This window comes from Cnephaeus nilssonii, assembly GCF_951640355.1.
Source record: "Cnephaeus nilssonii genome assembly, chromosome: 15".
NCBI lineage: Eukaryota > Metazoa > Chordata > Mammalia > Chiroptera > Vespertilionidae > Cnephaeus > Cnephaeus nilssonii.
In genome coordinates, this window is record NC_137086.1 from 35,064,108 (window position 1) to 35,082,157 (window position 18,050).

At 35.9% G+C, this 18,050-nt stretch overlaps 1 protein-coding gene across 5 annotated transcripts in view; it reads right to left on the reverse strand.

The window, feature by feature from the left end:
• USP34 (ubiquitin specific peptidase 34) overlaps positions 1-18,050 on the reverse strand; it is a 239,468-nt gene that overhangs the window by 56,185 nt on the left and 165,233 nt on the right. For 3 of the 5 annotated variants that reach the window (XM_079792022.1, XM_079792020.1, XM_079792023.1), the window contains 10 exons: positions 13,574-13,757; positions 12,964-13,127; positions 12,277-12,342; positions 10,718-10,864; positions 10,572-10,628; positions 10,408-10,485; positions 9,732-9,826; positions 5,863-6,035; positions 3,169-3,322; positions 1,180-1,258 (listed from right to left, as the gene is read on the reverse strand). In XM_079792022.1, the coding sequence (XP_079648148.1) occupies positions 1,180-1,258; positions 3,169-3,322; positions 5,863-6,035; positions 9,732-9,826; positions 10,408-10,485; positions 10,572-10,628; positions 10,718-10,864; positions 12,277-12,342; positions 12,964-13,127; positions 13,574-13,757 (1,197 nt within the window). The remainder of the gene's footprint in view (positions 1-1,179; positions 1,259-3,168; positions 3,323-5,862; positions 6,036-9,731; positions 9,827-10,407; positions 10,486-10,571; positions 10,629-10,717; positions 10,865-12,276; positions 12,343-12,963; positions 13,128-13,573; positions 13,758-18,050) is intronic. The other 2 variants (XM_079792024.1, XM_079792021.1) reach the window with 1 other exon arrangement.

Consider the following 18,050-nt stretch of genomic DNA (forward strand, 5'->3'; position numbering starts at 1 on the left):
TAAAAAATAAGTTTCCTTCTTTAGAAAATGGGCACATTTAGTTATATTTACATATAAAATATTTTTTAAAAAGTTGTTTAATACTATGGAATAACTTCATAAATAGTTTCTCAAATAGCACTGCATTCATAAAAATCCTTAACAGTAATTTTTGGCTAAGAGTACTAAAAATTGGAGATGCAAAACATATTTTAAGGTACTTTACCATAAAATATATAAAGCATAAGGAAATAAAATGAACTTGCAATTTTAAAAACTCTTAAAAGAGGAGTTTTTTGGAAAGTTTACTTTTTTAAAGAAATAGTTCTGTGAATAACATTTAGAGATGCAATCAGTTTAGTGACAGCTTCAGTGGTAACTCATTATTTACTCTTTCTTTTACTCATTTCCAAAGTATTAGCAATTTTCCAACTTCTCCTTTTATATTCAGAATAGTATAAAGACACCAAAGAGCAATAAAAAGTCCATTAAAATCCAAATTGTGAATAATTATTTCACAATAAACATGGCTATTAAAGTTAAAAACTGGTTTATTTGAGCTTGTCTGTGAAATGAAAATGACTATTAAATATTTGACTTATAAAAATCAACAGGGTATTTTTAAAGTGTTCAGAAAATTGGTAGGAGTGAAATTGTTACAATTCTACTCCAACCTAATGATCTTTTTGTATATCTTACTACTAATTATGTAACAGGTAAGCTATTCTTTTTCTATTCCATCATTGTAATAACCAGGTTGCTAACTGCTTTATAAAAGCCACTAAATAAACAATTCTTTAAAGCCTAGCTCAATCCAACTTCCTTGTCAAAAAGTGTTCATATTAAGTCAATAAAGAGTAATTTCTTCTGGCTTTAATCCCAAAGCATTCAAAAAAACAACTAATTCAATCATAATGTCACAAGGCAAGGTAATTCAAGTCCTATACTATTACTTCATTTTCAATTGTTAAGTCTTAACATTCTTAATCAATTGAAGGAAAAAATAGTAATTTAAAAAATATTTCCCAGGGTCTATTATATACTCCAAACATACTAAAGTTCCATTAATATCAGCAGAATAAAATTTAGATCGAATCATAGTGATTAAAAAGAAATTTAAGTAATTCTGCTATTGGATTTTATGATATTGCAAAGCATGTGAAAGTCATAAACTATTTATAATTTCTGAATAAAACTTACTGTCATCTCTCCACCAAAACATTCAGAGGCAAGTTGAGCAGAATCAAAAGGTTTTACCTCAGCATCATTAAAGAGATACCTAAAACAGAGCAAGTAGTGTTGATAAAGTATATATGTACTGAATACCTCTCTATTATGCCTATTTTTAAAATATTTAGGTTATATACTGATATATTATAAATAATTACCAAACTATTATTAATAAAAGGTAAATTCTAACTAAGCTCTTGTTTTGACAACTCGAATCCACTAGAAATTGGAAATATAATTTAACAGTCATAACCACCCTAAAATTTGACAGATTCATTTAAAACCTAGAAGTAACAGGAGTTCGTAAAAGCAATAAAAAGTTTGCGTAAATATAATTTGTAACATGACAGAAAAACATTGAGATGGTAGAACTTCCAAAGATAAAGATGCCATTTTAAAATTTATGATAAAAAATTGATTCAAAGTATATTTATGGAAATATATTCAAATGGACAAAAAAAGTTAAAGATATAACATGACTGACTTAAAGAGTGAGAAATAGTTGAACAAAAGTATTCTGTTAAGTGCAGATTGAGACTCTAACAACATCTGAAGACATTTGAAAACCAAAAAAGTTATGAAAGAACTGATTTAATGACTTCCAACCATCTCTCTATATAAAAGCCTAAGCGACCAGCCGACAGGTAGCTATGACACGCACTGACCACCAGATGCTCAATGCAGGAGCTGCTGAGCTGCGGTGACTTGGTAGTTGCGGTTCTCAGGTTACGTACCCAGAACCAGAGAGAAGGGAGCCTGATTCCAGGGTGCGTCACCCGAGAACCGCCCTCTTGCAATCTGGGACCCCTCGAGGGAGGTAGGAGAGCCGGTTTCGGAGCGCTCCGGTTTCGGACCGGCTCCCCGCTGGCCAGGCCCGAGGGACCCCACCAGTGCACAAATCCGTGCACAGGGCCTCTAGTTAACTTGATAAAAGATGATAAAAGAGAATGTGTGTGTCAAAGGAGAAAGGAAAGGTAAAGAGAGTGGAGCATGAAGGTTAACTTACTATGGTTTTTTTTGGGGGGAAAATATATTGATTTCAGAGAAGGGATAGAGAAATAGAAACATCAATGATGAGAGAAAATCATTGATCAGCTGCCTCCTGCACGTCCCACACCAGCGATTGAGCCTACAACCCAGGCATGTGCCTTGAGCAGGAATTGAACTATGGTCGACGCTCAACCACTAAGTCATGCCATCCTGGCTAGGTTAGCTTCTAACTAGAATATACACTGAGTGGCCAGATTATTATGATCTCTTAATGCATAATAATCTGGCCACTTAGTATGCGTGTGTGTGTGTGTGTGTGTGTGTATGTGTGTGTATATATGTATATGTATATGTATATGTGTATATATATATATATATATATATATATATATATTAGAGGCCCGGTGCATGAATTTGTGCATGGGTGGGGTCCAGCCAGCCTGGTCAGGGGGAGGGGACATGGGCGGTTGGCCAGCCTGCCTGCTGGTTGAACTCCTGGTCGAGGGGACAATTTGCATATTAGCTTTTTATTATATAGGATATACATTGAGTGGCCAGATTATTATGCGTTCAGAGATCATAATAATCTGGCTACTCAGTGCATAAGAACTTTGTGGCCACCCTATAGAAATAATTCAGTAAAAGCTCTTGAATGAGTGAACACAGACAGGTAAGATTTGGAAGGTGCAATATGTTCTATGAATATAAAATTGCATGCAAAATTTTGTGTGTTCATTCTTTCTGAAGAAAGCATTAATAAAATTCTCAAAGGAGTCTAGAGATCCATGAAGTTTAATAATTAAGTCATATTGTCTTTTGAAAGTCACTTCCATTTAAAAATTTTTTCTAACCCCTTTCCTAACTTTAAAGTTTTTAGAACACTGACATCAGAAAACATATCTGAAAACTATCAACAGCTTATACTTTAAAAAGGTTTTTAAAAATCCCAATGAAATATTTAAAACTCACCATTTATTGTTTTTATAAGCATGTGGATTGACTATATCTCTAATGAAGCTATAATAGTGCCCACCATCTGCTGTTCCTGTGTGAACAGTCACTCCAATCAAGTCATATTCATAGCTCTCTGTGTCTTTTGAATGATCACTGACTTCCTTAAAACCTGAAATGATTTACATAAAATAACAGCAATAATTTTGAAAACTGCACAGTGACACCTTAGAATCGCTTTATATACTTTACATAGATAAGTAGGTACAGGTACTTTATATATTAAAATAGGTACAAAACAACTGCATTTACTATCACCATCCATAACCTAAAATTTTAAGGAACATTTACACAAATTGGAAAAACAATAACGTTACTGCAAAACTACAGACAACAAATTCCTTATTTTGACATAAGTTTCGGCTACTTCAATCCATGGAAGCGTCATGAAAAATAGAATGAAGCACAGTTCCTGTGCAGTCTTGCTATAATTTTAGGAATGGTTTGAAGAGTTCTAAAAAGTAGGATGTAGCCGAAACCAGTTTGGCTCAGTGGATAGAGCGTCAGCCTGCGGACTGAAGGTCCCAGGTTCGATTCCGGTCAAGGGCATGTACCTTGGTTGTGGGCACATCCCCAGTAGGGGATGTGCAGGAGGCAGCTGATCGATGTCTCTCTCTCATCGATGTTTCTAACTCTCTATCTCTCTCCCTTCCTCTCTGTAAAAAATCAATAAAAATATATTTTAAAAAAATAAAAATAAAAAGTAGGATGTATATATACAATGCTCACTTCTTAACTTCACCTGTATTTTAAAACTTATCATCTCTACTGACTCATTTCCCACAACTTCTAAATATACCCAAATGCTAACTTTAAAAACTCCCTCCCATAATTCCATATTCTTTCATAGCTATAGTCGCCATCTTCTCTCCTCTCTTCAAATAAAGAACATGTTCTTTTTAAAAAAAATATATATATATTTTATTGATTATTTACACAGAGGAAGGGAGAGGGATAGAGTTAGAAACATCATGAGAGAGAAACATCGATCAACTGCCTCCTGCACACTCCCTATTGGGTATGTGCCCGCAACCGAGGTACATGCCCTTGACCAGAATCAAACCGGGGACCCTTGAGTCCGCAGGCCAACGCTCTATCCACTGAGCCAAACCGGTTAGGGCAAGAACATGTTCTCTTGAAAGAACACCCTACACTCGTTGTTCTTACCTCTCTCATCTCTCATATAGTGAGAGTAAATTATTGAATGCTCAGTAAGTGCCAAGCAATAGAATATCAAGATCAAATCATTGTTCTCTTTCCTAAATCTTATAGTAACTTCTTTACACCTTAAAATTTTAAATCAGTATAACTTTTTATACAAAGAAACATTGCCAGGACCCTTAATATGTAAAATGGAACTTCTCTGGCTAAAGAAGAATGTAAAAGGTAAGTCCTAGATCTGTTCTGCTTTCTTCTCTCATCTATTTCCATTCCTCACCTCTGTGGTCTTTGAGGAGCATACGAAGAATTTTGAAAATCACTGCTCTTATGGAAGTAATAGCAATTTGGAGGTAACTACTTATGAACCAAGGGCCATCTTTGACTCATTGCAATCTACCTTCCTATTGCAATACCCAAATAAAATTGTTCCGATAAAGATAACCAAAAATCTTCTCCATCACGTTCTTACTGAAACTTCTTTTTCTTTAGCATCCAATAATTTTGACCAAATTTCTTCTTTCTTGAGATCTTGAAATACTGGCCCCTTATTCACCCAGCTGATCCAACCAGAAATCTTTGTCACTCGACTTTTCCTCCTCATTCTAGTAGCAGACTGACTAAAACAAAATGTAATCTTCAAAGGGGGCAGATACCTTGTTCTTTGTTGTCACTATAGTCCCATTACTACAAGAATAGCAAATTAGATAGTAGGTAGATGTTCAATAACTTTGTTGGATTCATTTATTCAATCGAGTCCTGTTAAATGCATCTCCATACACTTCTCCAACCTTACCGGTATGCTTTCTCATCTAAGTTACCACCTCTGTAGTTTACCAGAATGGCCTCCCCACACTCCTCTCATCATCCTTTAATCCATTTTGATTGCTGTAGTCAGATTAACCTTTTCCAGATCCCACCTGGTTCCCATCTCAGTTCCCTGCTTAAAATCTTCCAATGGTTTCACACTGAATAAAGATAAACATTTTTAACATGACCTACCAAAAAAATGAATTGGCCCCTGCCCTTTGCCTATTTCATCAGCTCCACTCCTCACCTGCCAAAGAGCTTACTTATCCTTTCCTCTCAATCTAGCTCTTACTCAAGTTCTGCTGAAATGTCACTTCGCATAAAAGCCCTCCCTGATTCCCTTAGAAGTATGTAATACATTCACTGTCCTATTTGACATTATATCATGTTTGTAATTTCTTTTTCAATATAAAATTTGCCCACTAGACTTAAGTTCTAAAAGGGCAGGGACATTTATCTTGTTCACTACAATGTCCCCAATGCTTAGAAGAGTGCCTAGAACACAGTCCTAGTAGATATTAAATATTAAATTGGTTACTCCTGAACGTGCCACATTGTCTTTAAAAACATTCTTCTTTTTAAGATTCAGTTCCATTTTGTTAAATGTATAGTTTATTACAACTTTATAATTATACTTATCTGGTATTGGAGACTTACAATAAAAGAAAAGAGATGGAAAATTACCTTCTTTCCTATCACTCTTTCCCATAAGAAAATCTTCTGTGTAGGGTGTCATATCCAAACGTAATGGGAAGGAAAAGTGTGTGTTCACTTTCTCTTTCATCATCGTTACCATATTAAATGTATACCTCATAGTATTAAAACTCAGAATGCGAGGCAATTTCTTAAAACATGCCCTGAAACACAGAAAAATTAATGAATAAAACTTTTGTTAATAATTATCTTTCAAAAGTACTTCAATCATGTAAGAGGGGGACATATACATATATGACCTCTTACATGACTTTTTTTTTCATTCTGAAACAACTTTCTTGTGTCTAGATAAAAGAAATTAATAGACTGTGATAAACAACATGATGAAGCTATATAAAGGTGCTATGGAAGTATAGAAAAGAATCACATCATACTTTAAAGGCAAGGAGGTCTTTGGTTGTTTTCTTTTCCACCTTAAATAACACAGTTTGAAGTATTTATTTTTGTAAACTAGAACTGCAGTCTCTGTATCATTTACTAGATGTACGACCCTAAGCAAGTTACTTAGCCTCTCTAAGCTTAATTCCTGATTTGTAAAATGGAGACTAAAGTGGCTACTCCCTATAACTTTTAGAACGCTGCCTGGCAAATATCATTCAATATGTGTTGCCTGTTGTCCACCATCCAGAACTGAAATATCATTGCTGTTATGTACACATAAACAACTGTTGGACATAGAAATCAGGACTCAAAAGAACTGTTGGCCCAGAAAGAAACTCACTATAGACTGATTCATTTGCCTCTCAGCATTACCATTATTGCTTGTCTCATTTTCGATTCCTATAAGTGTATTCCTAGTATCACATGAGCTCACTCATCTAGGGGAAAAGATGAACAACATAGACTGAAGAACAAGAACAGCATTGATCAGACTGTCAGACCTCAGAGGGAAGGTAGGGGAGGGTGGGGACAAGGGAGATAGATCAACCAAAGGACTTGTGTGCTTGCATATGAGCCTAACCAGTGATCACGGACAACAGGGGGATGGGGCATGCGTGTGGGGGGGATTGGGATGTAAATGGGGGGGGGGGGTTGATGACAAATATGTGATACCTTAATAAAATAATTTAAAAAAAAAGAAACATGAAATTTATGAAAGGACAATAAAAAAAAAATATGTATGTGTTGCCTGATAGTACAACAATCACAGTAGCAACAGAAAGTCAACTGGTTACCTAAATCTTATGGTTGACATATTAGTAGTTCAAGTTTAAAAAAAAACAACACACACTCACACAAAAAAACCATAAAATTTTGGTTTAAACGAAATCTATACTAATAAAAGGGTAATATGCTAATTAGACCAGGAGACCTTCCAGATGTCCTTCCGGACAAAGCATGGTGGCGGGGCAGAGTTGGTTAGGGTGATCAGGCCAGGAGGGGAGGGCAGTTGGGGGCGAGCAGGCCGGCAGGCAGAGAGATTAGGGGCGATCAGGCGGGCAGGCAGGTGAGCGGTTAGGAGCCAGCAGTCCCGTTTTGTGAGAGGGATGTCCCTGTGGGATCAGGCCTAAACCTGCAGTCAGACATCCCCCGAGGGGTCCCAGACTGGAGAGGGTGCAGATTGGGCTGAGGGACACCAAATTTCTTGCACCGGGCCACTAGTCTATAATAAAAGTAATATGCTAATTAGACCAGATGTTCTTCCATCCTTCCGGATGACTTTCCAGACAACCTTCCAGACGAAGGAAGACAGAGAGTCCTGGGTGCCAGAGGGAAGCGGATGCCAGCAGCTGGGGGAAGGAAGGCCTACTCTTGCACAAATTTCGTGCATCAGGCCTCTAATATATATATGTAGAATTATGAAAAATATTAATTTTAGGAAACAATACTTCACTGTACACAGGAGTCAAAAGAGAATTTGTTTAAACCAAGAGCACAGTATTTTTGTTTTCTAAAGAAATTTAGAAAGATGAAGGAGATAGGGAAAAGATGTCTTAAGCAAAGGGAGTAAGTATTCCAAAAATTCATCATTACTGATTATTTAGGACTAGCAAATGATAAGGTTACAGAAGTATAAAGGAGTTAAATGATGAAGGACCTTGTGTATAATGTTAAGAGTATGAATTATCCTGAAATATAAGAGTCACTAACAGACTTGTGGTGGGCAATGGAATGTGCATTGAGTCAGAAGATAAAATAAACATCTGGAAAGATAAGAATTTATGTTATAGACCTATTAATCTATGAGACTAAGACAGTATTAAGAGAACAGCATAGCACTCCGAATTAGGTATGATTAATTTGGGAATCATTAGTATGTCAGCAGAGATTAATATTATGGTGGTAGGTAAAATTATTCAGGAAAGAATAAACTGAGAAAACTAAAGGTTTAAATATAGAGCAGAATATGATCCTCAGTACATTTCTGTTGACTACTTACTATGTTATTACAGACATCTATAAGTATGTTAAGAATACAAAAGTCTGATTAACATTTTGCCTGAGAAAGATGAGACAGTATTTAGAAAAACCAAAACTAGTAGAATCATATTACCCCCCCCCACCCAAAAAAGGAAATGTTACAAGAAGCATATTAAGAATGACAGGTTTATTCCAAGTAAAAAGAGACTCACTCTATCAATTATCTTTTGACTGACTCATTATATTCCTCCACAGTAAAAAACTTCTGAATGACACCATTTTGTGAGTCCTTAATTCTTACCCTAATCCAATTCTTACCAGATGAGCTTTTCTTCTTCCTGTAACTGCCTGCACAGTTATACTTTCATTTGAATTATGTCCACCCACAACCTTTCTCTTTTGAAACCAACTTGAACTCTGAAGATCGAGAAAAAGAATACCATTCCCTTCAAATATGTATTTACTTGGAAAAATCTCCTATTAAGCAATTTGAAGCAAGGGCTTTTCTTTCTCTGCCTTCAACATGATTTCATCTAGAAAATTCCTCTGTTTGATCCCAAAGTTCATTTAAAACTCCATCTTCCTTGCTGATTTTTGTCAAACTTCTAAAATGAATGATCTGTATTTGACACCATGTGCCCTGACAACCCTGCTTTTATTGCTACACACCAAGTACTTATCTGAAATAAAATCAAATGCTTTTTACTCAGCTCTGCTCCCCTACCCCCAATCTCTGAATACCTTCTTAAGATTCTCTTCCCTAGTTTCTGGGTTACCTCCCTATCCTGATTTTCTTTCTTTGATTGTCACTTTTCCCTCTGTTGATTTAGGATGGCTTCAGTCTCTGTCCTTTGCAATAGTTATATTCTTTCTCAGGCAGATGTTCTGATGCCTTCAATTAAGCAGATAATCCAAAATCTAGGTATTAATTACTTGATGTTACTATGTATTACCAATCTTGCAAATCCTCTACCTGAATGATGTAGGGTAGCCTATTCCTGGACTTCCTGCATATACAAGGTCATTTCTATTTCTCTGACTTTGTTCCTAGCAACTAACTGTATAAGATGCTCTTTCAAACAAATTTCTACTTGTCATTCAATATTCACCTGTAGAACTGAAACATCGTTACCCAATTACTCTGTCCTAAACTGGCCACCGTATGCCTGAGCTCTCATTATAGAGATTCAGAAAAGGATGTCTCCAGTTCATAAGTAGACTCTTTATCCTGCTTCACTAAATGCAGAGCAAAGAAATAAGCAATCGGACAGACTTTGGTAAATATTTGATTAATTAAAAGAAAAATCTGAAATATTTAAGGGTGCTTGAAAGTATACTTCAGTAACTGTATAAAAAACTACTAATAGAATGAGCTCCAAGCAGATGACCTTAACCTTAATCAGATAATCTTAATTTATATAAGTTTGTGTTTTACTTCCATTTGATTATCAAAATAACATTACATTTAAAAAACATACCTTTTTTCAGCTCGTACTTTCTTCCCGCAATGAGAACATGTATACATGTTGTCACCTTCTAAAGTATCTTTAATAGTAACTTCATCAAGAGACTCCTGTATATAAAGCCAGAGTTAAAGGTTTCATATTACTGTTTACAGCATGCAAAAATACAAAAAATAGTAATTACAATTTGGGTAAATACACAGAGGAAAACCAAAATTTTTAAAATATTTTTATTGATTTCAGAGAGAAAAGGAGAGGGAGACATAGAAACATCAATGATGAGAGAAAATCATCGACCAGCTGCCTCCTACACGCCCCACACTGGGGACAGAGTCTGCAACCTGGGCCTTTGACGGGAATCGAACCCAGGACCCTTCAGTCCTCTATCCACTGAGCCAAACCGGCTAGGGACAAAATATTTTTTAAAGTAAATTCTTAATTTCAGTAACAATTGTTTTCCCCTCACATTGACACAAATACTCTCTGAATATTATTAAATTTTTCAAAAGTGAAGCATTTAAATTTTGATTAGGAAAAGATCAACATTGTGGTCTATCTTTAGTTCTTATCTTGAGTAGCAATGCATTAGAAAATAGAAGAAAGTTAACTTTCAAGATGAGAAACATAATCCTGCTACATACAAATAGTTTAAAGCAGGAAAAAAAAATCTATAAATATATACACTACTTACATAAATATTCTTCATATCAGCCACTTGGCACCTCACAGTATAAAATTCTTCAGCAGTCTGACTAACGTGTTCACAATCCTGGTCAATTAATAGTAAAAAGTTAGTAATTTTTATAATAAGCTAATTAAGATTTCTAAAAAGCAAAGAACAGGTAGAATACTTACCAAGGACACAACATTGTTTGTAATTACACCTCCAAACAAACTTTTGACAGTATTTTTCTTTGGAACAAACAAATAAACAAAAGTCAGTAACTAAAGTTGGGTAAATTTCTACAAATGTCAAGAAACTTCAGTATTCTGGTACTAACCAGTTCTGGAGACATTTCTTCAATTTTGGTAATTAGATCGGTAAAAAACTCTGTCATATCTTTCTGCTCGCCAGTATTCAGAGGCTGCTTATCCATGGTGTATGTTTTACAGAAGGGTCTAGGATTATATGCTTTGCATTCACTCTCCTGTAAATGAATAGTGGGGGTATGAGTGGGGAAAAGGATTATAAAATAATCAAATAAAGAAACCTAAGTCTCGCTCTGGCTGGTATTGCTAAATGGTAAGAGCATAGGCACATGCACGGAAAGGTCTTGGGCTCAGTTCTGGTTAAGGGCACACACCTGAGTTGCAGGCTCAATCCTTGGCCCCAGCTGGGTGCAAGTGGAAGGCAACCAATCACCGTGTATCTCTCCCATCGATGTGTTTCTGTTTCTCTCTCTCTCTCTCTCTCTCTCTCTCTCTCTCTCTCTCTCTCTCTCCCCCCCCCCCCACCCACCTCCCTACCTCCCTTCCATTGTGTTCTAAAACTCAATGGAAAAAAAAATCTTCAGGTAATAATTAACAAACAAAGGGGAAAAAAAGAAAAGAAGAAAACTGAAGAAGCAAAATCACACAGGGTATGTGCCATGCTGATGAACCTGGATATTATGCTGTTCATAATAAAGAACCACTGAAGAGTTTTAAGCCTGGGAGTAATATTGTAAGATTTGCAATTAAAAGAACACACAACACATTGATTTAGTGAACTTTTATAGTTATGGAAGTAAGAAGAGGGGGTGAAAAAAGGAAATCAGAAAATTCTAAGCCTAATTGGGGGTGGGGGGGCTGTGACAGAAAAAGGGATTCTTCAAAAGACAATAACAGGGTGTAAATAACTGAGATATAGCTATTAAAAGTACCAGTAAGTGACAAATTCGACTTGAAAAGTTAACAGTACATAGTCAGGACAAAGTCAAAACAAATGAGCTCTAATGTTTTCAGCTTTGGTCAGAGGGTGTATCTAATTAGGTTTTTAAAAAAATACTAGAGGCCTGGTGCAGATTCGTGCACCGGTGGGGTCTGCTGTCCTGGCCTGCAGGGATCGAGCCAAAACCAGCTCTCTGACATCCACCGAGGGGTTCCAGATTGCGTGAGCGTGGAGGCCAGGCCAAGCTAAGGGACCTCACCGGTGCACAATCAGGGCCGGGGAGGGATCGCGGGAGGTTGGCCAGCTGGGGAGGGATCCAGGCCCTCTGGCTCATCTCACCCAGTCCTGATCGGCCCGACACCAACAGCAAGCTAACCTACGGGTCGGAGCATCTTCCCCTTGGTGGTCAGTGTGCATGATAGCGACTGGTCGAATGGTCGAACAAATGGTCGAATGAATGGTTGGACACTTAGCATACTAGGCTTTTATTATATAGGATTTTTATTGTTGGGAATACTACAGATGTCCCCCTCCCATTTTCCCTCTCTTTGCCCCCCCTACTTCCCTTTCCCAGCCAGGCCCAGGGCTTCACCACCCTATTGTCTGTGTTCATGGGCAATGCATACATGGATATAAGTTCTTTGGTTAATCTCTTCCCAACCCCATCCCATACACAATTCTCAAACATACCATTAAATATGTAAACATTTTTTGAAGCTCCAGAAGAGTGGTCTTATGCTTCATATCTTCTGAATACTGAAATTCAAAAGAAAACATTCAATTAAAAGATACTGACATTAGACATTCTAGCAAAGAAAGTACTACAATATGCTTTACACTATCCATTTTCTTTCTTTTAGATATGTGTAGAAAAGGCACAATCTAGCAATTTTAGCATTAAAAATGGAAGTATTTAGTTCATTATATAAAGACAGCCATCACTATTATGTAAGAAAACTGAATAAAGACATCTTTAAAAAGTCACTTCCTTTACCCAGCCTGTGTGCTCAGTGGATGAACTTCAACTTATGAACCAGGAAATCACGGTTCAATTCCTGGTAAGGGCACATGCTGGGGTTTCAGGCTAGATCCCCAGTAGGGGGCGTGTAGGAAGCAGCCAATCAATGATACTCTCTCATCATTGATGTTTCTCTCTCTCTCTCCCTCTCACTTCCTCTCTGAAATCAATAAAAATATATTAAAAAATAAAACCCACACATGGAGTTAGCTAGTTATATAATCAAATTTTGTCACTTTTTAAAATTCATAAATTGCTTCTCAAACAATATTTTAGTAAATTTAAAAAAATCAAGATTTAGCCACAGAATTTTAAAATTTTGTTTTATAGTTTTAATTTTTAAAGTGAGAAAATTGTACCTTAGCAGTGAAGACAGCCTGTCTTGCTTCAGGTATCATATAAAGTTGCTGAATAGTTGAAGCCAAGTAACAAGTAGCTCCAAGGTTAGTCAGGCCAACAAATCTACACTCGGCACGGACATCCTCGTGAGGCCAGTAATCCCACTTATAAGGTGCATGGGCTGCTGAAAAAAGAGGGAAGAAAAAATGTCCCCCAAACAAACTATTAAACATAATGTATTGTTTTTATTAACAACCATTCCCCTCCATTATGTATTTAGTTAATATGCATAAAACATTATATATGGTACTTTTTAAATTAGTAAGAACACAGAGTAAAACTAATTCATTTCCTAAAAATTCAAAGGACTGTCACAACTTCATTTCATTTAACACTAAATTATTTAACAAGAAAATGTTTAAGTACTTCAGCTATCTATAAAACGTCCTTCACACCTTTAAAAAAACCCCACACAATTAAAAATCTTTAACTTCAATAACATCCAAGCAACAATCATTTATAACTGTTAAAGTGTGTGAACAGTGATTTCTTTCTTTGAAATATGCCCTTCAAAAATCTCATTTCTGCATACAAAATTTAGAAAGATTAAAGAAAAACAAGAATGCTTACACTGCATGTGTTGTGCCATAACCCAGTTGTGTATTAGCCTGTAGTTCTCAACAGACCCCTTTACCATCTCTACTAACAAATCATAAGCAGCAGCTCTTGAAGAATGTGATTTGCACTTTGGCTGTTGTCTATCTTTTAGACTAGGCAACAAAAACAGGAGATTGAAGATATCTCTTAAAAATTCCTGAAAAACAGAAAAACCAAGCATATTATTTAAACTTAAATATTAATTTTATTCCAAATATGAGTAACTTATGTAAACTAAATCCTATGACAATCTACAATTTTCTACAAGACTTTTTGAAAATTTTAAGCAATATCATATACAATCACTGGAAAGTATTCCCAATGTTCACTTTTCTTAGAGAAAACAGAAGGGTGAGAATCATCTTCCCTCTTACTTCCCTCTTGACACTTAATATAGCTCATTCTTACCACAATGCTATTATTTTACACTCCATTAAGTGACCAAAAGTTTTTGTTAAGTACTCATTACTCCCTTTCTTGGCTGCTTCTGCACTTACTTAAGTTTCTCCTTATTTTACTCTAATAATAACAGTAGTAGCCATCAAAGCAGCAACTTATGTATAATGAGAACTTTTAAGTGCCAGAAGCTCCCAAACAAAAAACATTAAAAACCATGTCTGTTCTGGCCGGGTGGCTCAGTCAAAGCATCGTCACATTCACCAAAAGGTTGTGGGTTCAATTCCCAGTCAGGGCAAATACCTAAGTTGAGGTTTGATCCCCTGCAACCTAGGGGTGTGTATAGGAGGCAACCAACCAATGTTTTCTCATGTCGATGTCTCTTTCAAATGAGTAAAAACACATCCTTGGGTGAGGATTTAAAATAAAATAAAAAAAAGAATCTTGCCTGGAGTTGACAGGTGCCAGAGCCAGGATTTAAGATACCAAGCTCTTAACTTCTATGCCAGTGAAGTTCAAACTAAGGTACAAGGTTTTACCACGTAAAGTACATTTCAGATGTACTTTTCCTAAATTTGATAACCTTGAGAGTTACCTTTCCCACTTGTTCTTTCTTAATTTTCTTTGGTAAAGTAGCAAATGACCAATTATGTCCCTCACACATCTCAAATACTGCTATGGTAGATTGTTCTGGGGCATAAAACCTCCTGGGGTACTGCACAGAAAAGAGGTAATGTTGTAAAGACTGAGATTCTGCTATACTTAGAAAGTATGAATTGTAAGGTTGGCCCTTGGCTATCATCTAGAAACTTGAATGGTAAACAGTATCCTCCTGTGGTATAAAACTTTTCTTAAGTGATAAAAGTAGCTCACTGTGCCTGTTCGTTTGGTTTATGCTGAGTAACTGCTTTCTATCTGGGAGTCAGGAATTTCAGTGACTGTGGTCAATTATTCAGATACTATGTACCTACACCATCCATCCGAATAAAAGCCCTGGACTTCTAAACTCAAGAGAGCTTCCCTTACACTGCACACGTATTGTGACATTCACTGCTGGGTGAATTAAGCACAATCTGTGAAACTCCATTGGGAGAGGACTTTTAAAAGCATGTACCTGGTTTCCACCAGAGTTGGCCCCACACTTTCCTTTGCTGCTTTCATTTTGCTGTAATAAAGCTCAGCTATGAGTACAACTACATGCTGAGTCCTCTGATTCCTTCTAGTGAATCAATGAAGCTGGGGATGGTTATGGAACCTCTGACACAAGTACCGAATATAGCACAATTTGAAATATTTTCCCATTAATTACTGCAAAGCTCTTCACCTCACTATTATCAAAGAAAGTAAAATACATAGTTCCTAACTTTGGCTAAGAAATATTTAAAGTAAATATGGTCTTACTTGATATAGCTGAAAGATTATACTTGTCTACCTTAGAATTCAGAGGTGAGATGACTATCTTGGCTACAAAGTAGAAAATAAAACCAAGCTCACTCAAAAAGAAAGGGAATTGGCTAGTAATCATTTGACAATAAATTATCTTTGCCAATCAGTTCAGATCTAGAAATTGAATAAGCGAAATATCTGTAGCTCCGAAGTATTGAAAATATATATTTAAAGCCTGTGATAAGAAAGCATTTTATCAGAAATATTAGATTGATAAAAGCATGCTAAAATAAACAATACTTTTATTTTCCTTAGCCAGAGCAGGTATCTTTAAGTGAAATAATAACATGTGTATATTAATATACCCATTCAATAAATAATGTAAAGCCATTTTAGTATACTTTCCAGAAAGAACCTCAAACAGCTGAGAGAATATTAAAAAGTTTCTGAAGATTGGTCACAGTATATTTTTGACATATATTTCAGAAGAAATTCAAAAAAATTACATTATTAAAACAAAACTTTAATTCCTACTGTAAACATTATATGAACAAGATTCTCATTTCCACTATGTAAACAAAGTTTCTCAGAATTTATAAATCCCTAAAAATATAAACACAGGATCATTCTAGCTTAACAGACAACGGCACTACTGCCTCTCAATCAGTTACCAGATTTACTTTACCAAAACATATTCCTGAGGTTATTTGACTGATCAAAACTTCAAAAGCCCTTTTTTAAAAAGGTTTTTGTTTTATTGTACATATAAAAACAATTTCTTGTGACCACAATAGATGGCCACCTAGCTTCCCAAAGTTACCTCCTATACTTCCTCAAATTCAAGCCAAACTGAACCAACCACTCAATTCCCTGTACACACCCAGTAGTTTTCTATGACTTATTTTTTACTCGTGTTCTTTTCTATAATTAAATGTTTCCTTTATTTGTCTATTTAAGAAAACTTAATCCTGTATTACAAAAACTATATCTTCTTCAAAGCCTTTCCTAATCTTCTCGCTATCTGATCTTAAATATCCCCAATAACATCCCTTTAGTAGCATACTTTTTTAACATGTTACAAGTATAATAAGCAGTCATTTTTTTGTGAGGATACATACAAATTTTGCATAAGGCAGGCTTCTCCATAATTACCTGCTGAACAAGTGAACCATTAAGTTGTCAGTTTTTAAAAATCAGGACTAAGTCTTAAGCATGCATTTATTCAACATACTAGGTGTACCGGTTAATAATAGCGGATTTTTGTAATAAAAAAAAAAAACACACCACAACCCAAACATGATAATTTCAAGAGAAACATCAACAGTGCTTTATTCAAAGTAATGTCCATCGCTAGCTACACATTACCCCCATCTTTATACTATCCCAAGAGAACTTTTCTTGTTTTGAGGCAAACCATTCAGAGACCCAATTTTCCACTTCTTCGTATGTTTTGAAGTGCTGCTCAGAAAGAGCATGTGCCATCGATCGAAACAAGTGGTAATCTGAAGGAACAAGGGCTGGTGAATACAGCGGGTGGGTTAATACTTCCCAGGCAAGATCTTTTAATGTGTCTTTAACTGGTTTTGAAGTGTGTGATGGTGCAACATCATGCAGCAAAATTACTTTGCCGTGTCTTCTGGCACATTCTGGTCGTTTCACAATCAAAGTGTGGTTCAAACTGATTATTTATTATTGGTAGTGATCACTATTAATGGTTTCAACCTGGATTTAGAAGCTCATTATACACCACACCTTCCTGATCCCACCAAATGCAGAGCATTGTCTTCTTTCAGAAGCGATTTGGCCTTTCAGTCTATGTTGATGGTTGACCCAGATCAACCCATGATTTTGTGTTTGGGATTCTCAAAGTAAATCTACTTTTCATCGCCAGTCACAATTCAATGCAAAAAAAGCCTTTCTTTCATGCCATTGAAGCAACATTTACTGATGACTTTTTGGTTTTCCATTTGTCTTTCGTTCAGTTGATGTGGCACCCATTTTCCTTCCTTTAAAATCTTTCCCATTGCTTGTAAACCATCGTAAATTGTTTGCTGAGCAACGTTTAATCTTGCTGCAAGTTGTTTTTGAGTCTGACATGCATCTTCAATAATGCTTGTAACTGTTGGTCTTCAAACTTTTTCGGTTGACCTGGACATTCTTTGTCTTTCCCATTGAAATCATCACTTTTAAAGCGTTTAAACCAGCGTTCACAAGTATCTTGAGATGGAGCATGTTCACCATAAGCTTCCCAAAGTATTCCACAGCACTTTTCTTCAAAATAAAGTAATGAATTAAAACTTTCCACAAATGCTCTTTTTTTGGCACGAAATTTGACTTTTTTAAGTGTAAAAATATCTATGATGTTAATAACTTCAGCAAATTTGACATATGAAGTTTTGAAGCTTGTTGTCAACACAACAAAATAGCATACATATCAATTCGCATATATATCAAAATATGTGTAACTCCCATCTATTGAAAAAAATCCACATTAACCGGTACACCTAGTATATGTGTTAGATACTATGCAAGGTAGTAGAGATAAAAATGGAGTTTATATTTTTAAAGGGGAATGAGAATAAGGGAGGAAGAGAGGAGGAAAGGAAAGAGAAGCAGTAACAATAGTGATGATAGTGGTGATGGTGGTGACAGAGACCATACCTGGCCT